At 40.2% G+C, this 25,812-nt stretch overlaps 1 protein-coding gene across 1 annotated transcript in view; it reads right to left on the minus strand.

Annotated features, from left to right (window-relative positions):
- RGS7 (regulator of G protein signaling 7) overlaps nt 1–25,812 on the minus strand; it is a 230,090-nt gene that overhangs the window by 89,317 nt on the left and 114,961 nt on the right. The window contains exon 2 of the mRNA XM_087828939.1: nt 20,259–20,355. Coding sequence (XP_087685065.1) covers nt 20,259–20,355 — 97 coding nt within the window. The remainder of the gene's footprint in view (nt 1–20,258; nt 20,356–25,812) is intronic.

The following is a 25,812-nucleotide window of genomic DNA, read 5'->3' on the forward strand; positions in this document are numbered from 1 at the left end:
TAGTACCTCTGTCCTAGCCCTGTTGTGGGGATTAAACCAGATGAATCGTGTATATTGCGCAGACAATATCTAGCATTTGGCATGGACGCTAAGGATGCTATCTAGTATTATTTACCATACAGAGAGAGTGGGTGCTGAAGACACATGGTAAAAAAGGTATGCAAACTACCTCAAATCTTACAAGGAAGTAAGTGCAGTATGAATCATATTATAAATAAATAAATTTTCATTTATCTCATCTTATGCAAGAAAACTCAACTACCACCGCTGTATAATTTTAATTTTGATATCACTCCTAGCTATAACCCATTACCCAGAAGTCACTCCTTATTTAACTTCCTTGAAATTGCCTATATGAGTAAATGGATGAGCAACCAGAAATATATATATATATTTGCTAGGGCAGACCCCTGAAGCACCTCATTCCTTCTAGGATGGTCCTCAATGAAATGGTTGTAATGCTGAAAAACAGGAGACACTCTGAGCACCAGCTTGCTCGGCTGTCCCTTGCACATCAATGTAAACAGAGCCACAGGACACTGTGGTTAAGTGGTCAATTGAACAGCTCACTTCGGTTTCCTTCTTCCCACCCATACTCCAGGTTCATTACCATTAAAAATTAACGTGAGATCCTGATTTAATATTTACAGTTAGCAACACCATGCCCTCAACACACAATTCTTGCAGTCTTCTTTCTTTTTTCTAAGGACCCTCATCTCTTTAGATGAGCCCAACTGCCTAATTCTCTTTTCTTGCTCCTCAAATAATAATCACCATCACATCTAAGACCCACTTAAACACACTCACTGAAGCTTTTAAATTACGGTTCTTGATTGATTTAGAAACGAGAATACAAAAACTGAAATCTATTTAGAGGTACTGTGTAGGCAACTGCTGCAAGACTTCCTGGACGTTAAGGTGAAACTGAACCACTTGCCTCTTACCTTGTGGGAGGAAATAAGATAATCTTCGGATAAACTTGGTTGTTAAGGAGTTCTGGGATCAGTGAAACAAATTTCCATTTGTGGTAGAAAGAGAAGAAACGCTTCCTTCCTGGACTGAAATATAGCGTGTCCTACTTTGCATAGTTCAGCATCAGGGGTTTTGGATTTTCCAAAGGGCTTAAATGTTAATTAGCTGTGCGAAGTTGCCAGTTGAGGTTTGTTAAGCCCTACTGTTCCCATTTCTGGTGAAATGCAACAATAGTTAAATGAAGCTAAAGGAATGATCTCTATTATGTGTTGGAACTTGGCTTAGCTATGTCCCCCTTCCTATTTCTATTACATTTACAACACTGCTATAAAGATCGTTGTGGATCTCACTCTTCCCAGTGGAATGGAAACTTCTTAATTATAGGATTGTACTGGATTGAACTCTGTATTTCATGATCCTAACTTAATGCTTAGTAGACAATCAATGTTAAATGTGCAGGGGTCATGTGAGGACCACTAAGAGCTATCTTTCCAGGGCTTGAAATGCCTATGCGCTCAGTTAGTGAACATTCACGAACAATCAGGGACCTACAGAGAACTGAGAACTTTTTTTCTAAAAACAAGATCTGCAAATAGGCTAATAGCTACTGAGGTCATTATAATCAGAACAGTACATTTATATATTATCTATAACTAGTTTCTCACCTAATAGTTAAGATGCATAGGTAACTGCTCCTAAATCATTGGTCCCAATAGAGAGTAGAATTGATGTGCTGAGTTCAAGAACATGGAATCCAAAAAGCAAAGCTCTATACTGAGGTGTTTGGAAAGCAACAATACAGAACCGGGAAGATTTGATAGCAACTCATGAGTTTGGTTGTTGCTGACCACAAGCTCTGCAGCAGCCAAAAATGCTCATCAAGAAGATAACACAGTATTTACCGCATTAAGTCAGTGGATAGATCAGTATTTGGACCAGAGGAAGTAAAGATTGCTTTGAACTTTGGGGTTCTATCTATATATTACATATATTAATTAAATATTATTTGGAAATCTAATAGTTCTTGAAAGACCTATATTGTAACCAAAGTTAAAGGAATATAGACACTATGGGTTTCCTTCAGTTTTCTCCTTTACTTTGCTCTATGATGATAGCTAATTACCATAGTTAAAAATTCCTGAGCATTTACCTTCAGCCAGATAGTAAAGTAATATGTTACATATATTAACTCACTTAATTCTTAAAACCACTATCACTTTTTTTGTCGACGAAGAAACAGAAAGAAGCACAATAGGGTTGGGTAACCTGTCCAAGGTCACAAAGTTCATGAATGGCAGAGCTGGATTTTAACCACGGAGTGTGGCTTCAGAGTCTACACTCTTCTTAATTGTTATCTCATAGCACCTCTCCTCCAGGGGGAGTTGAAAATGGAAAGTGTAGAAAAGATGCATGGTCTTGGTCAGAGGAAGAAAGATGCTTGAAAGATGTTCCTTTCAACTTTGGTTCCCATGAGGCATGGAATTTTCCACTCCATCCATCTTTGGGTTCAGTTGCAGACTATAAGACCACTTAGCTACAGCATGGAATTGACTTCTCAGCTACAGAGTGACCCACCGCCTGTGTTGTGGGTCACCTGGTCCCTCTAGTTTGGTGGTGTCCCGTCAGAACAGGGACATTGGAAGCTGATATCGTGCTGATCTTGCTTTTGCTCTGTGTGTAAGCAAAAACCCTGACTACACTTGGGCTAGCTGTCGTCTTACTGGCCAAATCTTGGACATGGGGCAAGCCAAGTGTTTTAAAATGTACCCGGGATTTGTTTTCATGAGGTTGAGTTAGAATGAAGTCAAGGAAATGACAATTGTGAAGGAAGAGGTTTTTACCCATAGCTCCTTACAGCAGGAGGAATGGCATGCCATGTAGGGCCACACGGGAAAGCACCAGGGTCAGTCACCAGGAGGCAGAGAGAGTGAGGGGAAAGCAGGAACAAGAGCCTCACTGTGGTTTTCATGAAAAAGGCAAGACAAGACAGGGTAAGCAAAATTAGGAGTTGTCTGGTACCTGGCTCTGGGGTGATTAAGACAAGGGGATTGGGGCCCAGGAGTGTAAGAGCGGTATGGCCTTTGGACTGGTTGGTTTGTAAATGAAAGCTTTACTTACAGACAAGTCCTTTTCTATCTCTAGAAGTTGACTAACCCTGGGAGTTGCAGTATTGACCAGATCAGCAAGGCTCGAAGATGGCAAGGCATCAGAAAATACAGAAAATGAAATCATGATTAATGCACCACACTAAGAGCTGACGCTGTGCTCCTGATGAGGGACCACTTGACTGCTCAATAACAGACATACAAAAAATGATAACAAGCATTTTTTTTTAGCATCTCTGTGTGTGGGGATGTAGAAGTAGATACGATCTGGTCCTCATCTCAAGGAGCAATCAGATTAAAAGTAATGAAATAGGAATGGGGCGCTGGACAGGAAAAAAAAAATCTTAGAAGGAGATAATTAGATTACTGTAAATGTAAGAAGCTGAGAGCGATTTTGGAAAAAATAATGAAGAAAGTGTAATGCATAAAAATGTTTTAGAGACAAGAAATGTTATATAAATCTTAAGTTATCTTTGAATCATGCAAATCCAGAACCATTATTTTTCCAACAAAAACTTTACTATCTGTAAGTGAAAAGTCCAGAATAACAAAGTTTAAAGTTATTGGGAATATATGGGTAAACAGATTTTAAATTTTATCAGTTGCTGTCTAAATTCAGAAAGAGGGTATGCCTCTTTGCCTAGCCAGTCATGAAAGTTCTCCTACCTAAGGTGCCCCTGATTCCACACAGCCTGGGCTATTGTCAACTCTGATGAAATATTTGATGAATTACTGAAGCTGAATCAATGCCTTCCTCTGGGTGTGTGCACCTGTCTTCCCGTATAAAGTTATATTCCTTTATACCTCCAAATCCCTTTAGGATGGAAACAGATACCAGTATGGAAAGGTCACTGTTCTAGAGTCAGTGACTTTCTCCAGAAGCAAATTCCCTTAGGTCTCAGCTGGAAGTGTGCATATGACTGTCAGGGCCCTGGAGGTAGGCTGGGAAAGGGGAACAAAGTCCCCAAGTTCAATAATACAGACTTGCACTTAGTTGCCTTTTCTACCTGGAATTCTCAAATCAGGAGCCTCCCAGTATTTCCAGAGAATACACTCTGTGACTTCACTAGGAGGTTACATGGACTGGGGAAGGGACCTGGGGATTCAGCTCTCTAGGTGCATTGTTTCTGCAAATCCATCTCTTTCCAGCTCTGTTCTTTAACTAAGTCTTTCACAGCACTGAGTCCTGTGAGATAAACTGGCTAACTTCTCCCTGGTGGCCCCTGTCGGAAGCTGTGTTATGGCTCTGTCCACTCTGCTACGTGTGGACGCTTCTCTTCCATCTCTTTCTTATGCCAAAAGAATTATTCACATCTTTCAACGATTATTTCCTTCTTTCCTGCCTGCTCTCCTGTCCTTTTAAACCTTCCTTTATTGACACTTGTGTGGGTTTGGGGAAAATAGGAGATGAGCCCAATGTAAGTCAGCGCTCCAGGAGAAGTGAGAAACTCCAGAATATGCCTCCTCGCTGGTGTCATCCCTGCGTTTCACAGAACCTGACTGTGGAAGGCGCTCAGTGAGAAATCACTAAAGAGGTGGCTACACAGGACAAATGAACACTTTGACTACAGAGTCAGGTAAATTAGTTTGGTTCAGCAAATATGTTTTCAGCACATATTTCATACCAAGACTGTTGATACTGGATAGGAGGGCACATAAAACACAACTGTTACATCTGGTGGTCCATACTGTGGTGAAGCTCCCTTGGAAAGAAGTATATCTGAAAGATAACAGTAGGAACAACAGTATGTATTACTTGGGCCTGTTCTTAGTGCTTCTAGCATCTTGGAGGAAAGAAAAGGCCACAGAAACCTAATTACAGTCAGATAATTAAGAAGTTGATGGACAATACCCTGTGGGGTTAACTCACCCTGTAGCATTCTTCATAAATGTCCTCTCGTCTTTGAATTCCTGCAACTGTGGCAAATCGAGCCTACATCACAGGCCTCGATGATAAAAATAGATGATTAACTGTCTTTGTATCTTAGCTTGTTTGGATTTTACAAAAATAAGCCAGAGAAATAAAAATATGTAACTTTAAAAGGAAATTTTCATCCAAAGGAAAAAATATCAAAATAGCCAAGTTTGGTGTCAGATGCAAAGAAGCCCTTAGAAGGAGATGAGAATTGAGGATCATGAAAAGGAATATAATTCATACCTCATTACCAGAAGCCCAGGTTAAGCTAACAAGTAAAGTAAAGTGGGGATTTATTGGCTCAGCAGTTGAAAAGCTTCAGGTACGGCTGGATCCAGCTGCTCAAACGTTGTTGTCAGGACCAAATTTCACTTCACTTTATGGTTCTGCTCTCTTCTGCACTAGTGTCATTAACAGACACATTTTACCTTCAGTTTTATACCTACCAGCTCAACATGCAGGAAAAGCCTTTCCCCAGTGGCTCTAACAAAAGTGCCAGAATAAATCTCTGATTTGCTGAGCTTGTGACATTCCTTCCCAACACCCTTGATCCTGGGAATAGGTTGCCCCACTCAAACCACATGGAACTGAGAGTGGGGTGAGGTGGTTACCCCTCCCCCAAATCCAAGGAGAGAGTGTCAAGAAAAGGGCACCGTCTCAAAAAGCTATAAAATATTCTAGCTACTAATTGGTGTAAAGTAATTCTGGCGTTGGAGTTATGGCTACGTCACCATTTTCAAAAATTCTTGAAGTTCTGAAACCAGCCAGATCGCTTAGTGCTGACGGGTGGTTGTGAGAGCAGCTATTTTTGGAATTATTTAATGATCTCCCACTGCATTTGCACCCAGCAACTGTTAACATCCACCTCCTGCTAAAAGGCCACCTGATCAGAAAGGTTCAGAGAAATACTCAATAACCGCTAGAGAAAGGGTAAAATTCTTATTTTTAGCTTTCTGATATTTGATCATAAATGCTTTCAGATGGGAATGACTTCAATGAGTTTTGTACATCCGAATGCTGCCAAAAACAGAAAGGGGGGGGGGGGGGATCAAATATTAAAGGAAACCTCCTTGCTCTCATCCTGAGGATGATTCTTTAAATTTTTAAAGAAAATGTTAGTTCTATTTTTAACTCACTTTTTGGGTTCTCTAAGGCTTAGGCTAAGAGGAACATAGGTCTGGTATCAAAAAGCTTTAAAAGCCAAAAATGTTATACCTATAACTCATTAACACCAGATCTGACAAGTCTTTGATAAGAGGAACAGAGAGAGAGAGCAGGCCTTCCACATGTAATCCAGTCCTGTTATCTCAGGATCTTCCACAGACGGGCCCTGGGAGGTTTCCAAAATGGAATTTGTTCTGAGGGAGAAAGGCCACATGATCTCATGAAGATGTATGGGCCGTGGAAATCGTCCTTCCAGCCCCGATGGTGTGGCTCAGTGGTTGAAAGTCCTCCCATGAACCAAGAGGTTACCGGTTTGATTCCCCATCAGGGCACATGCCCAGGTTTCGGGCTCAATCCCCAGTAGGGGGTGTGCAGGAGGCAGCTGATCGATGTTTCTCTCTCATCGATGTTTTTAATCTCTCTATCCCTCCCCCTTCCCCTCTCTCTAAAATCAATTTTTTAAAAAAATTAAAAAAATGTCCTCCCAAAAAAAAGACCAAATTAGGTTTCAACCTTAAGATACCATTATCTGCGGGGTGAAAGTGACCAGTGACCAGTAGTTCTTTACATCTACTTGATTCAGGTTCTATGTTTCTCAGATTGAGCTTCTACTAGGATGCCCTTCTCCTCTCTCTCCTTTCCCTTGACAAGTCCTTCCCTGACCCTCCATCCTCCTCGATGGCTTCCCTCCACTCTGAACCCCCCAGACTCGAGCAATTCAGCGTTTAGCAATATACCATCTTACATTCCCCCTTAATTCTTTCATGCGTGAAACTTTGCTCTCATGTTTGGAAATTGTACTACGGCTAAAATACTTGTTGGTTTGACACCTTACTGAGCAAACTCTGAACAGACATCCTGAAACTCGATACACAGGCATTCTCACTTTATGTTTAGGTTGGAACGATTATTAACATTTAAATTTCTAGTAGTATTATGAGGGGGGAATTTATGGCTTACACCAATAGTCATCAGACCTCAAGTAACATTCACACGATCTTTGGATTTAATGTCTATTCATTTAGATACAGTCTGAGTATATATTCTGTCCTTGACCTGTGCTGCACTTAATAGTCCTTTGATTATATGATGATAATTCTTTGCATATTAGGTTCTTTCCATATGAGAACTATGTGCTCTGCAATTAAAGCTGGAGAAAATTTTGCTCAGTGAGGATCTCCAGTGCTGCAAATGAAAGGTTGAGCTCTCAAATTGTCATTTTTTTGTTCACATGGTAAAATCTGATCTTGTATCAATAATTCCCCAAATCTCCAGCTAGAGAGAGAGGCCATGCTCTAAGTTTGTTCCACATCACAGGCTAGAGACACAACTGTAAGCCCAGCCTCATAACTTTCCTTTCTGACTCTCCCTGGCCCGAGCATCTTAAATCAACTCTACTCCTTTCTCTACAGAGTGCTGTTTACAGAGGAAAAATGGGATTGGCTCAGAAAAATAATGTGTGTGTGATTTTCCTAAGAAAATGTTTCAAAGAAGAAATTTGAAAACAAACAACTACCTAAATTATTTCTTTGCAACAAAATGTGACAAAGGGGAGTTAGGACAAAATCTTATGTTTACCCAGAAAGCACAACCGTTTCCCTGGAAACGGGCTGAGCCATTACACAAACGATATGAGTTAGTAGAAATCTGAACTAAAGAATAAATGAGATAGAAAAAAAATGACTAATTGGGATGCAAGCATGTTCTGTGGTAGCCAATAATACAAACGTATTTGAAAACCATGCAATGTGAAAATCATGGTATTTGAAGAGAAGCGATGGAAGGACGGCTGTGGGACTGTGGCCGTGCCAAGCTGCCACCCAGGTTCTGGGGACACTGGGTGTTTGTTTCGGTGTCTGCTGCTCAGAGTCGGTGGAAGGGACAGGAGGGGGAGGGAAGGGACATGGCGCATTTAAGTGCAGCCATGAGTCCCCAGGGAAGTTGACACAAGTACAGGCAGGCCTCGTTTCATTGCGCTCCTCTCTCTAGGCCTCACAGATGTTGCCTTTTGCACAAATTGAAGACCTTCTACCAGCAAAAAGACCACAACTCGCTTTCCTGCGGAGGCCTGGAGCCAAGCCTGCGCTCCCCCAGGCTGCCTGCGCGGCCCTGTCTTCAGCCTTTGAGCCATGGCGCTCTGTTCGTCTTTGTTGTGACTTGGTTCTGTCTCCTTCCCCCACGGTTCTCCTGCCCTGCTCTCAGCGCCCTGCTTCCCTCCTCCTGTGCCTGCTCGTATCTCAATAAACACGGCCTTTCCCAGGGGAGAGGCCCCAGTGCACTCAGGTGAATGAACCGAGGCTTATAAAGGAATCGAGTCTCGGAAACAAGAAAGGCCACTAGATTACTACCCATGTCACCTTACCTGAGGACTTTCTCACCAGACTGATTTCTCTGTAAAGAAAGGGGCATTTTCCATGCTAAGTGCAGAATGAAACAAGGAAGGATGGACAACTAAAATTATTTTATGGAATCAAATTATGATATATTATATTATACACATGTATCTATATGTTATATAATATATATCATACGTACAATATTTCAGTGGCCTGTGCTTTTTTATGATTTTGTAAAATCAGATGATTGAATCTAGATTCTCCTAGATTCAAATGTCAGCTCTAGTGCTTACTGAAAGTATCACCTAGGGCTAGTAATCTAGCTTCCCTGAACTTTACTTACCTTCATAAGGACACTAATATGTAAAAGAATATCTCTAAAGAGCTAATATTGGTTGAATGCCAAGCACATGGTAAGCGTTCCATAAATGCCAATAGTTGCTATAGTTGTTATACCAAAACTCATTTACGCACCGGAGCCCGAGCTGTCATTTAACATTTCCTGTTTTCCTTTCAACATGACAGATAAAACTAAAATCCAGGTTTCTTTTCCACCTGTATATACTCTCTTTACTATTTCAGATAGGCTTTGAAAAATATTAAATTTAAATATGGGACTGTCCAATGTTCCCAAAATCAACTTTTTTAAAAAAACATCTTTAGTTTTATTTATTTTTTAATACTTTATTAAATTTACTGGGGTGGCAATGGTCAATATGAACATATAGGTTGCCGGTGTGGGTTTCTATGTTACAAGAAAGTACAACTATTCATCTTCAGAAATTTATTGCACTGTGTGCCCACCACCCAAAGCCATATCTTCTCCCGTCACCATATATTTAGACCCTCTTCACCCCCACCCCCTTCCTCTGGCAACCATCACACACTGCTATTTGTGTCCACGAGTTTCAATTTTATATCCCACATATGAAATCATATGGTTCTTAGCTTTTTCTGAATTTTTTAAATTAAATTTATTGGGTTGTATTGGTTAATAAGATTATATGTTTTAAGTATACATTTCCATGATACATGCTCTGTACATTGCATTGTGTGTCCACCACTCAAAGTCAAATCATCTTCCATCACCCATATATTTGGCCCCTTTTACCCTTTGCACCCACCTCTTCCCTCTGGTAACCACCATACTCTTGTCTGTGTCTATGAGTCAGTTTTATATCCCACGTATGAGTGAGATCGTATGGTTCTTAGCCTTTTCTGACGTATTTCACTTAGCGCGATATTCTCAAGGTCCATCCACGTTTTTGCAAATGGCAGTACTTCATGTTTTCTTATGGCTGAGTAGTAGTCCACAGTATATATGTCCCACATCTTTGTTCGATGCTCTATCGAAGGACCCTTCAGTTGTTCCCATGGACCACCGTGAGTAATGCTGCGATGAACATAAGGCTGTGTATATCTGTGCGAATAAATGTTTAAACCAAATAACAAAACTTAAACTGAGAGTGTGTTTGGACTCTGGAGAAATCTGAAAATTATGTTCAATTTCCTGGTACTACTCCATTCTGAAGCCCATCTAAGCTCGTAATAGACAACAAAGCAGAGTTGCCATCTTTCTAGTGCTCCCCACTGAGATAAAAGCATCGTACAGAGCTGGATGCCAACAGAGCAAATAATGAGATGTGTGCTCTTTCCACTGCCAATAAATTGAGAAAGTGAAATTTGTTGTGGATGTAATTGAATGTCCGGGACATCAGCTGTCCTATGAGAAGTCATTAACATTTGCTGAGTGTCTATATGTGCCAGACACTGTGTCCTACAGAGGATACAAACTGAAATGCGAGATTTCTTTTCTTCTCAAAGGTGCCACAGCCTTTGGTAAGAATCATATCACATATCCATTGAGGACAAAATGTCAGGTAAAATAAATTCCATGAAGAAAAACACAGCGCTAGGAAAATCCAAAGGTAGGAATGATTAATATAGGCTGGTCTGGATGAGACTGGGATAGGAGTAAGGTTGGGACGGTTCTCTATCCTAAAATTACTGGGAGGTGGATATTGGAAGTCCTTCTACTTATGTTCCAAGAGAGAGAGGCATGAAGGGAAGACCAGATGGTGTCATCAAGACATAAAGGCTGTGCAAAAAGGGAGATTACACATGCACCTGGAAGATGCTGTGCACTAATTTATTATTTCATAAAGCACATCCAGACTAGCAATTCAGTCATCAAGACTCATTCATTCCTGGGGGTAATGAGGGCTTTAGTGCATCCTAAGTAAATCTCTACCTCTAGGGCTAATTTCCATCTCTCAAAAGAAACCAACATTAATGTATTAATTCAAAGAAGTAAAGCTCCACTTTAATAGGTTCTTCTTTAGCAACCTCTCATTTCTAGGATTTTAGACAACCATTCACTAACGAACAGGTCTTGTTGCTTTAAAGCAAAGTCAACATTTGTGAGAAACAATCTCCATAGTAGATTTCGACAAAATGAAAATTTCCTATGTCAGCATCAGTTAAATCTCCCAGGAAAAATCTGCAAAATTGCCTCTGACTTTCATTAATTTCTTCTTTCAGTAATGGAGCAGATGGCACAACCCACTGAGTATTGACATTATAATAATGAAGACATTCGTTAAGAAAGTCAAAATGTGATTTATTTAAGAAAAATAATCAATATCAATATGAAATGATCTTAAGTTCAAATGGTAAGATATGAAAAGAGCAATTAACAAGCCTGTATCTCACTAGAAGATTTCAGTTTGATATGTATAGTTGTTTGTAGGGAAGACTACAAGATACAACATAGTAAAGAGTGTTAAGGGCTATAAGGCACCTTGAAAATATGGAGAACGATTATGATTTGATGAAAGTTATAGAAATTCAACAAGTATCTTTTGAGAACCTGCTAAGAAAACAAGGTGCCAGATGCTACAGAGCATGCAACATAGGTAATTCCTAGGTCTTGCAACAACAGATTAACTATCTGGGCCTAATCTGAGCCTCTTGAGGTGGTAATAAAAGCCATAATATTAACTGTAATATCTATAATAATTTCCCATTTATTTCTTTTTGTGTGTGTGCCACAAAACAGAAATATTGAATGGCCTGGTGACGTTAACATCAAGAAGTAAGAATAGAGCCCAAATATCCCATTATTTTGTTTCACCTCTGGTGCGTTAATTTATAGTTATATAACCCTTTTCAAACTAGTATTTGTATTTTTAACACATGACCAGTAATGAGTTCTACCTTTTTAATTACTTAGATTATAGAAACTACCAATGTGTTTTTTATGTCCTAAAGCTGCCTTTTCAAGGGATGCCCCATTACTGAATATTTTCAAACTCTGTTGACCTTGAGGTTGGATTAAAAAAAAAAAAAAAGGCATGAAATGGTTCTAATTCTGATGAGTTTATATTCATTTCGTTTTAAATATGGGCAGGACAGTTTTCTATTTCTATCCAGTTTCTTCCCATGTTATACTGACCACCTTACTTGAGACCTCATGTGGTCTTGATCCATGGAGCACAACAGAGCAGTGACCTCAGGAACTAGCCTATTGGTTACTCTTTGGGTCCTTTCATGGGTCTTAACTATTAGTGCTGAACCTGTCCTCCCAAAACCAAACTTTACATATTTTTTAATAAATATATTACTTTCTATGTGGTTAACTTATCTTTTTAAAAAAATACGTAAAGAGAGAGAGGGAAACCTTGATTGGTTGCCTCCCACATGCACCCTTATGGCGAACCAAACTTGAAACCTGGGCATGTGCCCTGACCAGGAATCGAACCGGCGGCCTTTCGGTGCACACAGGAGAAGCTCAACCAACAGAGCCACATCAGCCACGGCTAAATTTATCTTTTTGATAACTTTCTGGACCCTGAATTCACATATCCTGGTGTTTTCATCTTTTGATATATTTTTTTTCTTTCTTGGCTTGGTTTATTGCTTTTTAGTACAATTTGGCATCATCTGTAAATCTCAAGAGTCCAGAGATGCCTATAAAGATAACATTTAAATGCTAAGATAAAACTCAGCACCAGCGGGGATTTCCCAGACTTCCAAAAATTGTTTGTTTATGACTGCACTGTTTTCTGCCTTTTTATATTGCTCCTTAACAATGCCAAAATAGTCCCAACTCCCCAGGCTGCCATGTACATCCTTTTTTGTAGAAATACAGTAATGGTTTTTGGAAATTCTGAATAAAGTGCATCGATTGCCTTTTTCCCCAAAGTCCCCAAAAGAAGTTACAGTATTAGTGAGGCTCAATATTTCTTTGTAGATCCTTTACAACGTGTTTATGCATCCACCTTGCAATTACCTCTGGATCCTGTCAGACTCCCAGGCAGCAACGGGAGAACTTGAAGTTCACTTCAAGGCTCCTGGAGTCTCTTCCAGAGAGCTCCTTACAGAAAGAAATCCAGTATTCTGTAGGTACGGTGACATTTTTCCAGTAAATTATGTATTTTGGCCCACTGTTCATGATTTATGTTTGAATTCTGTTCATATTCTTAAGTACAACTATTCATCTTCAGAAATTTATTTATAGCTGTGGGTCATACAACAGTAAGATGACTCAGATGTGTTGGGAAGTCCTGCCTCCAGCAAAGATGCCGTGAGGAGGAGCCACAATGTCCTGAGTAAAAGATAGGGGAATGGAGCTGTTCCAAAAAAACCAACAGCTGGTAGTCAGAGAGGACTCTCATTTGTAGACTTTGATAGAAATATTTATGTATTTGGACACGATTTTCCGTCTCTTGGAATGGAGTTATTTAGAAGACAAAATCAATTCCAATCCAAATAATATTTACTTAAAATATAAAATAGTAGCCTTGCCGGGCGTGGCTCAGCGGTTGAGCATCAACCTAGGATCCAGGAGATAGGGTTTGATTCCCAGGCAGGGCAAGTGCCAGGGTTGTGGGTTCGATCCCCAGTTGGGGGCGTGCAGGAGGCAGCAGATTAATGACACTCTCATCATTGATGTTTCTATCTCTGTCTCCCCCTTTCCCTTCCTCTCTCTGAAATCAATAAAAACATATATTTTTATTGTATATATAATACACACATATATAATACACACACACACACACATATAAAATAGTAAATTTACACACATATCTAATACACACATATGTAATACACACACACACATATATAAAATAGTAAATTTAGATGCTTAGGAAACATCACAGGAAGCAGCACCACCACCCACAGCTGGTCTGAAGAAGAAAACAGTTCCTGGGCCTAGTCTGCAAAGCTATAAAGAAAGCAAATGCTAAAATCAAAGCATTCAAATACTCCTGAATTTTGACTGTTTCGTCTAACATTCTGGTGAACATAAAACGAGTAAGCGCTTGCTTTTCACCTTGATCAGATCAGATTGATTCAACCACATTTGAAAATAAGTTATTTCTCTACAAATACAGTGAGAGCCCAATAAACAGCTAACCTTATCATTCCTCAATAGCATTTAGCTATCAGAAAGATAATTATCTAGAACCTCTGCCAGAGAGTCCCAGGGGCTGAGATTAGAATTCTTTACTCTTCCTAATCAGTTCATGTTGCTATTTCACAAGAAGAAAAGAATGACAAGCAGCGGAGGGTCAGGAATCTGTGGCAGCTGAGACAACTGAAATCTCTATTTGATTATGTGATGGTTCAGCTTCTCCTCTCGCTCCCCAGCGCGGTTCACTGCGTAGTTACCATATTTCAGCTGCCTTACCACTTCATCAGAGAGGTGTGTCAGGAAGAGGAAAAAAAAGGACTGCTTTTTGTGGGGGTTTATTGTGTGTTTGTTTAGTGGCAAACATTCATGTCTCTTGTAGATCTAGTTAACATTTGTTTTCTCCCAGAATTTATTTCATTTTTATTGAGCTTTAAGAACTGCCAATATATTTAGGACACTTCTTTTCCTATGGACTGCTCATAAATTTCCCTTCGGCATTCTTGACTTTTCTTTGGGACAGCATACAAACAAATACGATAAGCATCATTTTTGCCAAAAGACTTTAGGATTGTTTTCAAAAGCAATCTATTTTTCTCTGAATTTCTGTAAGACCCGTGATAGCCATTCCAAGGGCAGATGGAAATATTTCATAGTAAGATGTCACTTTCAGAAAGGAGCATCTTTAGACTCTTAGAAGCACCTTAGAATTACCTAGTCTTAGAGTCTCCAAAGAAAATATAGCCCACCTTATTTATTCTTACTGTCTTAAAATTGACTCCAAAAATAATCAGGTTTAAGTCATGTAAGGCATCTTGAAAGCTGTTCTCAAAAGCATTTAGGTATAAAATATGTACTATTGAAACTTGCGTTGGCCCTGTTCGTATCACCAAGCTCACTCACTTTCCTTCTCACCTGTGAAGCGACCCACAAGATAAGATTAAGTCTACATAGATCATCTCTCCACGACACTAATAAATATCCATACAGCCCTCAGAGTAATAAAAGACAAGAGGCAGGACACACTTAAATTATTACATTGAAAGGCAACTTGATTTTTAAGCCCATATATGCTGTTCAGGTTTCATGTACATGGGTGAAAACGACAAGGCATCACAGGGCCCACAAATTCTGCTCCTCCTAATTGAGGACCAACTTAGGCGAGAAATCGTTTTAAGTTGCAAAAGAAAAGTAGCAAAGAGATTCAGCTCCATAATTACCAACGCTCTTGGGATGGAGAACCTTCTCAAACTAATAAAACATTAAAAAAAAGACCTATATGAAATATAGGAACGGCTGACTAGAACTCCCTACCAATTTCTATTTCTCTCGTTAACAGTGCTTAGTGGTTTGGAGTACGCACCAGCTTCTTTGGTTCCTAAAAATTCATGCCCTAAGTCCAATCTTCAAACACATCAAATAACCCATTTTATTTGATAGCTGCCACAGGCAGTCCCTTCTGATCTCAGTGGGCTGCTTCACAAGCACAGTATAATTCAATTTTAATGTAAACCTACGCCATTCACAAAGAACCAAAAAGAGAATTCTGGTTTATTTCCTGCTGTGGCTTACATGAGAAACATAGTAATTTCCCAGTCAATCCATTGAAGGGCATGAAACTCATCCAATAGGTGAAACTCATCCAGTTATTTCACCATGATCTAGAATAATCGAAATATTGAATGTCCAAATAGGAGAACACCCAAATACTCTGAAGAATCGTGGAGCGTCAGGCCAGTAAACTAGTTTCATTTTCATTTCAGTTAATTTGCAGGGAGTGGGGCTGTGGTGGTGGATATTTCTAGAGATACTACCTGAGGTTTGATGAGTGTATTTAAGAAAGGAAACTGGGGTAGACCTGAGTTGAGGGGGGTCTAAGCTGAGCAGAGGGGGAAAGGGAAGGAAGCACTCCAAACAGAAAAAACAGCACAGTGGAGGCGTTGCATAAGTTTAATATACTGGAGTTCAGAGAGTAGGTCTGGGCCAGAGGTACACCCGTGGAAGGGTGCACCGAGACATGATTAACTCTTTGCGGTCGTTTGTCTACTCTCAGCCACCAAAGCTTTTTTACCATTCCGGTCGTATGTCTGCTCTCAGCCACCACAGCAAGGAACCGTACGAATTTTAACTCTATTCATTCATGTATCAGTTCATAATTTCTCTGAAAGCTCTTAATTCCGACCAGTATGACACCCATGTCCAAATTTAATACGACCGCAAAGGGTTAAAGCTGTAGGCATGGATGGAATTGGCTGGGGGGAAATACAGTAAGATTTCCATCGATGACTCTAGTCATCTTGTGAATAGTCTAGTGTAATCTCTTCCAGTAATCCTTTCCCACATTTTCCTCTCCTCAGTGCTCTGAAATACAGAACTTATAAGGAAACTTGGAAATCATCAGGTCTAACCTCCACATTTTCTCAAGGTCATGCATAGCCTCAGAGATCAAACAGACCAAGCTCAGGTCTTTCTGACAAGTGCTCCAGAGCTTCCACCTGGAGGAGGGATGTGTTGGGAGACAAAGGTAAGTGTTCCCAGGACTCAGAATCCCATAGATTCTGATTCATGCTCACTTGTCACGCTCAACCAATGAACAGCCCTTACGAAGGAACCTGTGGTGGTGCAGAAAAGGGACTGGATCTTGGACAGATTTGGTTTAAATAGTAGTAAGTTGTGTAACATTAGACCAAAATTTGAACTTTTTGACCCTCCATTTCCTTCTCTAAGAAATAGAGATAAACAATAATGGCCTTGAAGTATAGGAAGGAATTAAATGAATACATTAAAAGCCAATGACTACATAGTAGGCTCCCAAATTACTAATACTTTCCTCCAAAGTAAAAGAAATATATAGAGTGGGATAAAAGTAGGTTTACAGTTGTTTGTATGGAAAATAATACAATAATTAATAAATAATAGTACAAGTATAAACTCTGTGTTTAGCACACTCGCAATTATAAATCTACTTTTGCTCCACCCTGTATATATCATATATAATATAAAAGTAATTGTTATTATAATTGTTATATATAAGTAATCGCTATTTTAATATATATAATCAAAATAACAAGCCCTTATTAAAAATACTTTTATTATTAAAAAGAAAATCCCTATGACTGAGTTAAACTCTTAAAACACTAAATATTGAAAAAGCAATTTTTTCTCTCATTAGGTTTTAAAGCCTATTTATTTTATGTTTATACACTTACACTCTATAAAGTATCCATGACTGTAAATCAACAAAAAAATCTAAACCCAAATAATATTCAATATTCTTATTACGTAATATATTTTCTACAAATGAAGCAACCTGCCCCCTCCCGTATTTCAACATCTTGTTAAGCAACTGAAAACCTCTGTTGTCAGTTTTAATTCACTCGAATACGCATGTAGCTGGGGTAAATGTTATAGCTGTAAATTGTCCCCAAAGATGGATCAAAGGCCACACAAATGTAAAAGTGGTCATTTCCTCTTTTATCCACAAGCTTCAGGGCTCCATCTGAACTTGGGTCTGCTCTGCTTCTATTCAGAGCTTAAATATGAAGGCTTTTCAGCTGATACAAGTGCCACCGTTTGCTTTACTGAAGATTTTCAGATGAAAGATGACTGAATATTGTTAAGTCACAGGATATGAATTTCAGGGCAACCGCTATCATGTAGGAAAAGGACGTGTGGGTTTCATCCAGGGGAAATCCTCAGCAAGATCTGAAAATATTACATTTTTAGCTCTATAGTTATTTTTCCCCACTATGAGGATACGATTGTATAAAAACTGCATGAACACTTCAATAAAAAATCTCATGCAGTAATATATGAACTTCATCTCTCATGTTATGCTGTGGGGGAGAGCTTCAGTTCAAAGGCAGACTAGAGCTGCACTTGAAAGGTGAAGATTCTGGGCAAAACAACCCAACACGCAGCAGACCCTTCTCAGATTCTTCTTCCAGACTGAGTCCTGCTCCGAAACATGACTGGAAGCAATTTATAATTTCCATCTTCCTCTCTCCCTCCCTCTCACGCACACACACGATGCCAAATTGAAACCACAGCGATGAAAGACAGGCAGAACACCAATTAGAAGGGAAAGGAGGGTGGGGATGTCAGGGATGAGTCAGGCGAGAAGATACGAATGAAACGTTAAATTTGGCAATGAACTTCCTAGAGATGAGAAGACAACGGAAAAGGAAAATACAGGTTACACATTTCTTGTCGCTTTTGCAAAGGAAAACGTCGAATTTATCTTCAGAGACCAAACGTTCTTAGTGTTTTATTTTAGAATAAATGCATTTCATGGGTCCTCTCAGAAGCAACCCAGAGAATATGAAGTGAGTATCTGTGCTTGTAACTTTGGTAAAGTTAAAAATAGGCCTATGATCATGCCTCTGTCTACTCTAAAGGCTTCTATATCATTGTACCCAAACCTCACAGAGGTGTTTCTTTAGGGGGGTCAGTACATGTCATTCATGTTGTAGGTTGCAGATCTGATTATAAAGTAAAAGTGTCGAAATAGTTCTGCTCTTACAACTGACTTTTTTAACCTCTGGGAACAGAACTCACCTCAGTCCATCACACCAGTGGAACATTTAGTCCCAACGTCGAATAAGCTATTTCCCTGCCAAAATGAAATATTAGCCCTCCAACGCAGTGCAGTAACTGGAACATAGTGGGAATCTGATCAGCGTTTTTCAACTCAACAGAAAACCTAAAGGTAAATATACTTAGCCTGCCTCCAAGACCAGCAGGTGCCGATCCCCTATGTTCTTTATCAGCTTAAACATGCCGAATCCCTGGCTATATCCCAGTGCCAATGAATTAAAATATCTGTGGTTAAGGTTTGTAAAATTTGCATTCCAAAGGACTACCGCTGAATCTGTTGCAGATGTAGGAAAGTTTGAGATGGAAGAAGGAACTGGAGAGCAGAGCAGAACCAAGGGTCGATGTTTCAGGGCGGAGGCCTGAAGGAGAGGGGGAATCCCAGGGGGACACTGGCACAGGTTCCACCACTGTGTCCTGAAGACAAGAGACAGGGGCTGCAAGCCTTAGTCCCCCCTCCCCACACACACACTCTTAACTGAGGTTCAGGAAACTCAACAGCAGCTCAGGGGAGAGAGAGCCAATGGACCAAGCTCTGGTCAGCATCCACCACTGATCGAAGAGCAATGAATTTCTCAAACCCCAACATGTAGGCCTCCTTATTTGCATTTATTATTAATTATTAGTCCTAGTTATTATGCTCTTGCCAGGGCCAGAGACCTCCTGTTCACTGGTCCTCTTTCGATCCTGATCGTGAGGAAGCATCACAACTCTTTGTTCATGAAGCCCATCAAGCACCATCCACTCCCCATGCTCAGCAGCAGACTCCTTACTCTTGTCACTTGTCACTCACAACAAGGCTTTCGTTGGTCTTACCTCGCCTTTTCTCTTAGCCGTGAGAGCCCAGGTACTGGCCTGCCTGAGTCCCCACAGGGTGGGCCTCAAGAAGCCAGAGCACAGACTTCTAACTTATTAGTACCCATTTTCTCTTGGGTTTCTCTAGTCACTTCCAATCACACTCGTGGGGTTTCCGTAGTTGTGATCATGAGTCTTTTATCTCACATCCACCCAATTAAAAAACAAACACCAAGCAGGAGTTGGGTGATGTCTTCTTTTATCCTGGGGGCCCAGTCATTCATCAAATCCTCATGCTCTTTCCTCTCTGTCGCTTCCTCCTCACATATCAGAATCTTGGCATCCAAACTATTCCTAGAAGAACCTTATACCGATGATGGAGACAATGGCCTTTACTGAATGTCAACTGATCCCGAACACTTTCATCATAACATTCTCTGCAAAAATTTTAAATGTCTCTGCATTTTCCCATGCATCAGAATTAGATTCTTTTGGTTGGCTCTCAAAGACCCTCATCATCTGACTCAACTCTACTTGTCCCTGTCTACCTGCCTGGTTCTCTGTAGTTTGGTCACTCGAAGCTCCACCCTTGAATTGATAGAACGGCTCATTATTGAAATTTTGCTCATCACTGATCTTCAGGAACCTTTTCCTGACTCCTCACTGATTCTTTTCACCCTCCTAACTTCTATATACAATCGACATCACATTTGTCCCATACATTTTATTCTAATACTGTTTTCTGTTATTTCACATTTGTCATTATGTCCTTGCAACTAGAGTAGGATCATGAGTTTTGCTTCTTTGTTTTATTACCATTTCAAGTGTTAAATATGGCACTAGCATTTTATATGCAGTTACTGAAGAGTGAGTTGGAGAGTTTTAATAGTGAGAAGCTAGAAGGGAGTTTAAATAGGGCTGGGAAAGATCTGGACAAAAGAGAGCCATACCGAATGCCAACTTACCAGAGAAGACGCTAGGAATCTTGGAAAGGAAGCTCTTGACAGTTCGAATGGGAATCCCATTCTTTTCATCCTGCATGCGAGCTATGACGTCTTCCATCTAAACACCAAAGACAAAATAATTAAGGCCTTTCAAAAGCTGAACCTTTTCAGGAAAGTCGGTTTCCGTAACAATCGCGTATGCCGGCTTTGACCAACTAAGACAGTGAGATATCTGTGCCTTGCTAGACTTTGTCACATCGATATTTTCGGGTTGGTTAAAACATGCTGGAGAAAACAGCAGGACAGTGGCCAGGTCGGGCTCCGTGAACCTGCTAAGAGGAGCTTTGAGTAATGCCTCTCTTGTGGGTACACATTCTTTGGCAGTAAAGGTTGAGATAAGAGAGTCCTTCTTTGTGAAGCTGTCAGAAATCACTGTCACAGCAACATTCGCACTTCATTAATATTATTATCTCTACTGAACTTACTGAGAGAGAAAACAGAAGCCTTAAAAGCACCTGTTCGGATTTCCTCTTCAGCAAGAGAGATTCTGCGTTTTGGTTTAGGAGAAACTTCTAAAAACTGTCTGGAGACACAAGACTGATTGCCAGCAACTGCTGTTTCTCTTCCTCGGGCATGTACTGGGATGGGATGTGAAGCACACATGTGCACACACACGCACACACATGCACACACGCACAGAAATGACTAACACCACAGCCGTCTGCCCATGTAGTGAATTCCGCTGCATCTTCCTCTTAATCTAGTTAGAATGTTCACTTGTGCTTTTGAAAAACTGGCGCAGCTGAAAGGGCTGTTTCACAAAGTCTAATGTGGAGCTTAGTTCTCAACAAAATTCATTCAAGTCACAGCCTCAGACTTTCCTTATGTGCATCTAACCGTGCAGTACGTGTGTTTTAGGGTGGAACTCAACATCGCCCAGGCCGGACTCACCCCTGGGCACTCGGGCTATGAAAATAAATAGTATACAGCTCCTGCCCTCAAAAAGTTCAGCAAATACTGAAAACAAGGGTAAAACTCAAGTACGGTTTATAGTTTCGTTAACAGTGTTGCACCATGTCAATTTCCCATTTTTTATAATTATGCTATAATTATATAAGACGTTAACATTAAGGAAAGTTGAGTTAAAAGACATACGGGAATTCTCTGTACTACTTTTGAACCTTTTCGAAAAGTCTAAAATTCTTTCCAAATAAGGTAAAAATCACAAACACTGATATAAATTAATTACCTATCAAATTGCCATCAGCACAGCTTCAGAATGGTTTCGAACTGAGGAAGCTGACTTGCCTGGGTAACTACTCATTAGCGTGAGAAATAGCTGGGGACGTGGAAGGACAGGTTTTAGGAGAGTATAGGGCTGAGTTATTCTCAGCCCTTCTCATGATCACCCGTTACTTTGAGTAAGGTAAGTAACCTCTCTGGGGCCGTTTCCTCATCTGTAAAGTGGTGATATACTTCTAACTCCTCCACAATGTTTATGAAGTTGGGTTGGGACTGGGATGGGGTAAACTATTTTAAGGTTAAACAAAAGTTGTATATATACATCATGGAATACTACGCAGCTGTAAAAAAGAAGGATCTCGTACCCTTTGGGACGGCATGGAGGGACCTGGAGAGTATTGTGCTAAGCAAAATAAGGCAGGCAAAGAAAGACAGGTACCACATGATCTCACTCATATGTGGAATCTGATGAACAAAATAAACCGATGAACAAAATAGACCCAGAGACACAGGAGCATGAATCAGACTGAGGGATCTCAGAGGGAAGGTGGGGGTGGAGGCATGGGCACAGACCATAGTGCTGTGAAGGCCTGGAGGGGGAGCGGGTAAGGGGTAAAGGGGAGTCACTGGGGAAAAAGGGGGACATCTGTAATGCTTTCAACAATAAAGATGAATTAAAAAAATAAAGCAGGGTGCGGAAATAGAGAGTATTGGACTTCCAATGTCCATGCACACCCGACCCTTAAGGATGCTTATGCTCCATCCTTCAGGTTGCCTTTTCATGTGCACGAAGCACTGTGAGCCTAATTCTCCTGGTCCTTTCCGCCACTCTTGGGGAGCTGGGCTGACTTCTCAGGTAGAAAAGCTGACAATGCGAAACTGGCCTGGACGGCCCACCCCTTTTCTATCGGGAAGCCCAGGCCCCACTCTGCTGCTACGGGGCAGCCTATGAGGACAGTGAGTGAGTCTGTCCAGAACTGGGTCTCAGGATGAGAGCTTAGCGAACACCCTTCCATAACAGCTTTATCAGCAATCAAGGCGATATAGCGACCGCCATCTGCCTGACAGTTAGATGTGATTCTCAAATGGTTCTGAATTCAGGTAGAAAAGAAGGGGGGGGGGGAGTGTTTTGTTTTGTTTCTTTATCAAGTCCCTGAAAAACCCCCCCAGGGACCAAATACCTCACTTCTTTTCATGTAACAAAGCTATCTCATCCAAGTACAGAAATATGAAAAAGACGCACTTATGATTTGCTTTTTTGTCACTGTTTGCCCTTCATTCACCTGACACAGGGCTTAGAAATGACGGGTAAGCTGCTTTCTTTGCCTAGTATCAGCCTGTAAACCCTCGTGTTATCAGCCTAATGGCTTGAACCAGGCTGGATTAGACAAGCTCGGAAACCTCTCTAAGTCCCGCTTTAATCACCCGAGCACCCAGATGTTGCAGCCATCGCCTGGCTGGGGACTGAATTGAGATGAGTCATTATGAGCAGAGGTGTGTTCTCTGCAAAGTCACACCACCTCTCTGTTTATTGGATCCCAAGGGAGTGAGATTAGGAATCTTGGAGTTGAAAGTGACTTCTGTGGTTGTTTTTAAAATCTTCAAATTTTCTGGGATATAATTTTCACAATAGAAAGAAATTAACTCCATGTAAAACAAGGATTTGTGTTCTAGACTGAAAATGTGATCATGAAAAGGCATTCAACTGTTTTTATCTTTATTCACATGGGATTTAGCCATGAACCTTACCACGGCCTAAAATAAGCAAAATAAATAAAAAACAACAACAAAAAACAAAACTAAACAAAACAAAAATAAAGGCAAAGAAAGAAAAATATATAGTTTCTAGAAGCAAAAATCAATCCCAAAGGCCACTTATAAAAATACATGTGCTGTACTTACTGAAGTTCCCATAAGCATTTACTCAGCTCCACTTTTCTATTAAGCATGGATTTCACACACCTGATTACCTGCTTTCTCACTATTAGCAATAGCAAATTAGACCAGGAGAATGTTAGAAGCAGACGAACTCGCAAGCTAGATAGCAAGAGGGATGTAAGGCTATAGAAATTAACTCCAATAAATGTTAAAACTCTTTGGGAGAGTTTAATTTAAGGCCTAAAGACTCAGGTATCCCAAGCATCTCAAAAGAAGATGTATATTATACATTATCTATACATCGAGAGAGAGAGATCTTTACCTACCTATTTCTCTGTCTATGACCCGTCTTCAGGAGGATGCCATTGAGCTGTAAAGGGTTAGCACGTGTTTTAACTCTCATAAACCTGTTTCTGACTGAGGTGAGGAGACCCTGAGCCTGAGATGACTGAGCCCTGGCCTGTGGACGGGAGAGCTGGGCATGCCTTGAGTGACGGAGGCTTTCTGAGTCTTATTTTCTTTGCCCTTCAAATAAGAAGCAGATGATCGGTAAGATTTCTTCTCCTTACAAAATTACTTAGGTCTGAAAATAATCATCAGATGTGTTCAGAGATGGCTACGTCTCATCACTTGACTCAAAGAGCCAATTCCCTACCCAAGACAAATAGATGCACCTATAAAGTTGAACAGGATCTTTTACGAATGTGCTTGTTTCCAACTGTCAGCACATTTTAACATCAGTGCAAATCGTAGAGTGAAATAAGTTACTTTACTACTCTAAGACTCAGTTTTCCCCATCTCTATGATAAGGAAAATAATAATAGTGTACATCTTATTACCGGTGATGATTAATGAAGCAATGCTAATTAAATGTTTACCATGATGCTCTCATCACCATCACTTTAATAATCATCATCATCATCACCGTATTGGAAAGCCACAGACTCTTTCTTTTATAACCCAGTTGGCAAAGACAGCTGTGGTCAAATGCCAAGTATTTATTCAAGCAATTAATTGTCAATCCCAAAGTAGACAAAGATACCTACGAGCAAGCTCTCTCCCAGACTTCTTGTAGAAGACAGAATTTGGTAGTCCTCTGAAAGATAGGGGATTTGATTAAAAGAAATGTCAGGAAGAATAATTTTTGCATGGAAGGAAGGGTAATGCAAAAATAATATTTAGAAGAAAGGGGCAAATGAGATTGCATTTATTCCTGACAAAATGAAAATGTCTCTGCTCTCCTATTTTCTTGATGAATTTGCCTCTTGAAGTTCATTAGCGGATCATAATATTGAACTGAATTGAGATGAAACACTCTTGGCAAAAGTAATCTTTTATCTATGCAAACTAATTATGTCCTGAAAAGAGTAAAACAATTGTCTTTTGCAAAGTAATTTTGAGAATATCTGTGGCTCAACTTGTTTAAAACTTTTTATACCTCTATTATGAAAAACCTTCATATTGCAGTTACTGTTACTATCACAACTACCTGTTTTCTCTTAGATGTGAACTTCTTGAGGAAAGAAAGCTCACCTTACCCATGTTTGTGCTGCTAATACAGAAAAATGCTAGCCCATAAGGGAGGCTCAAGAAAAAGGGGATGGACACAGTTTATTTTTGTGAGAGATCCAAAGCAAAAATTCAAGTTAATCTGACTTAAGATTTCATCTGCAGGTGTTTGAGATGTCTTCTTTTTATCTAACATTTGGCGAAAAAATGGGCAGTCAAAAACAGTGGAACAGAAGACCTTAATGCAGTATAAGCTAAAACACTCTGATGACTTCCTTTTTCATTTAATGCAGAGAGTCCTCTGCTTGTTAGAGGAATGTTTTCTTTCAAACCATGAGGGTAAATCGGTGGCTGTTTAGGAGGCTGTCTCCCTGCTTGTCGATGTTGACACTCAAGTTCACAGTCACGCATAAGCTCTCAAGATGAAAGGCGCTACTGAACTCCAACACACTGCTCTCTTCCCAGGAATTCATAATTAGCCTTTTCACTGAAATAGCTTAGATGTCACTTCTGAGCTTGTGATGTATTTCAAACACGCTCAGGTTAAAGAGTCTTCAGCGGAATGAAAGAGAGAGCATGTTACACACACCTACTACCACTCGGAGGAGAGGAACTACTCAAGAGGGGCCCGCCAGCCAGGGAACTCCCACATACTGGAGGCAAAATCACTGCCTTGAAACCTACCCAGGTCCCTAATGTTCTTAAGAATGATGGGAGTTTAATTAAATTTACCTGCAGCCATACTTGCTAGGACTTGATTGCAATATCAATAACACAGAATTCATTAAGCCAAGAGATTCACAGGGACACCCTGACTGTAAGTGAAATATTTGTATGAAGTAAAGTTAATGGTTTTGTACTCTGTGGGCCTGCGAGAGAAATGATTCAACCAAAACATCCAAGAAAAGTTTTCCAACTTCTTACTGTAATCTGCCATTAAGCACAG

The sequence above is a fragment of the Miniopterus natalensis genome, chromosome 21 (assembly GCF_054644295.1).
Source record: "Miniopterus natalensis isolate mMinNat1 chromosome 21, mMinNat1.hap1, whole genome shotgun sequence".
NCBI classification, from domain to species: domain Eukaryota; kingdom Metazoa; phylum Chordata; class Mammalia; order Chiroptera; family Miniopteridae; genus Miniopterus; species Miniopterus natalensis.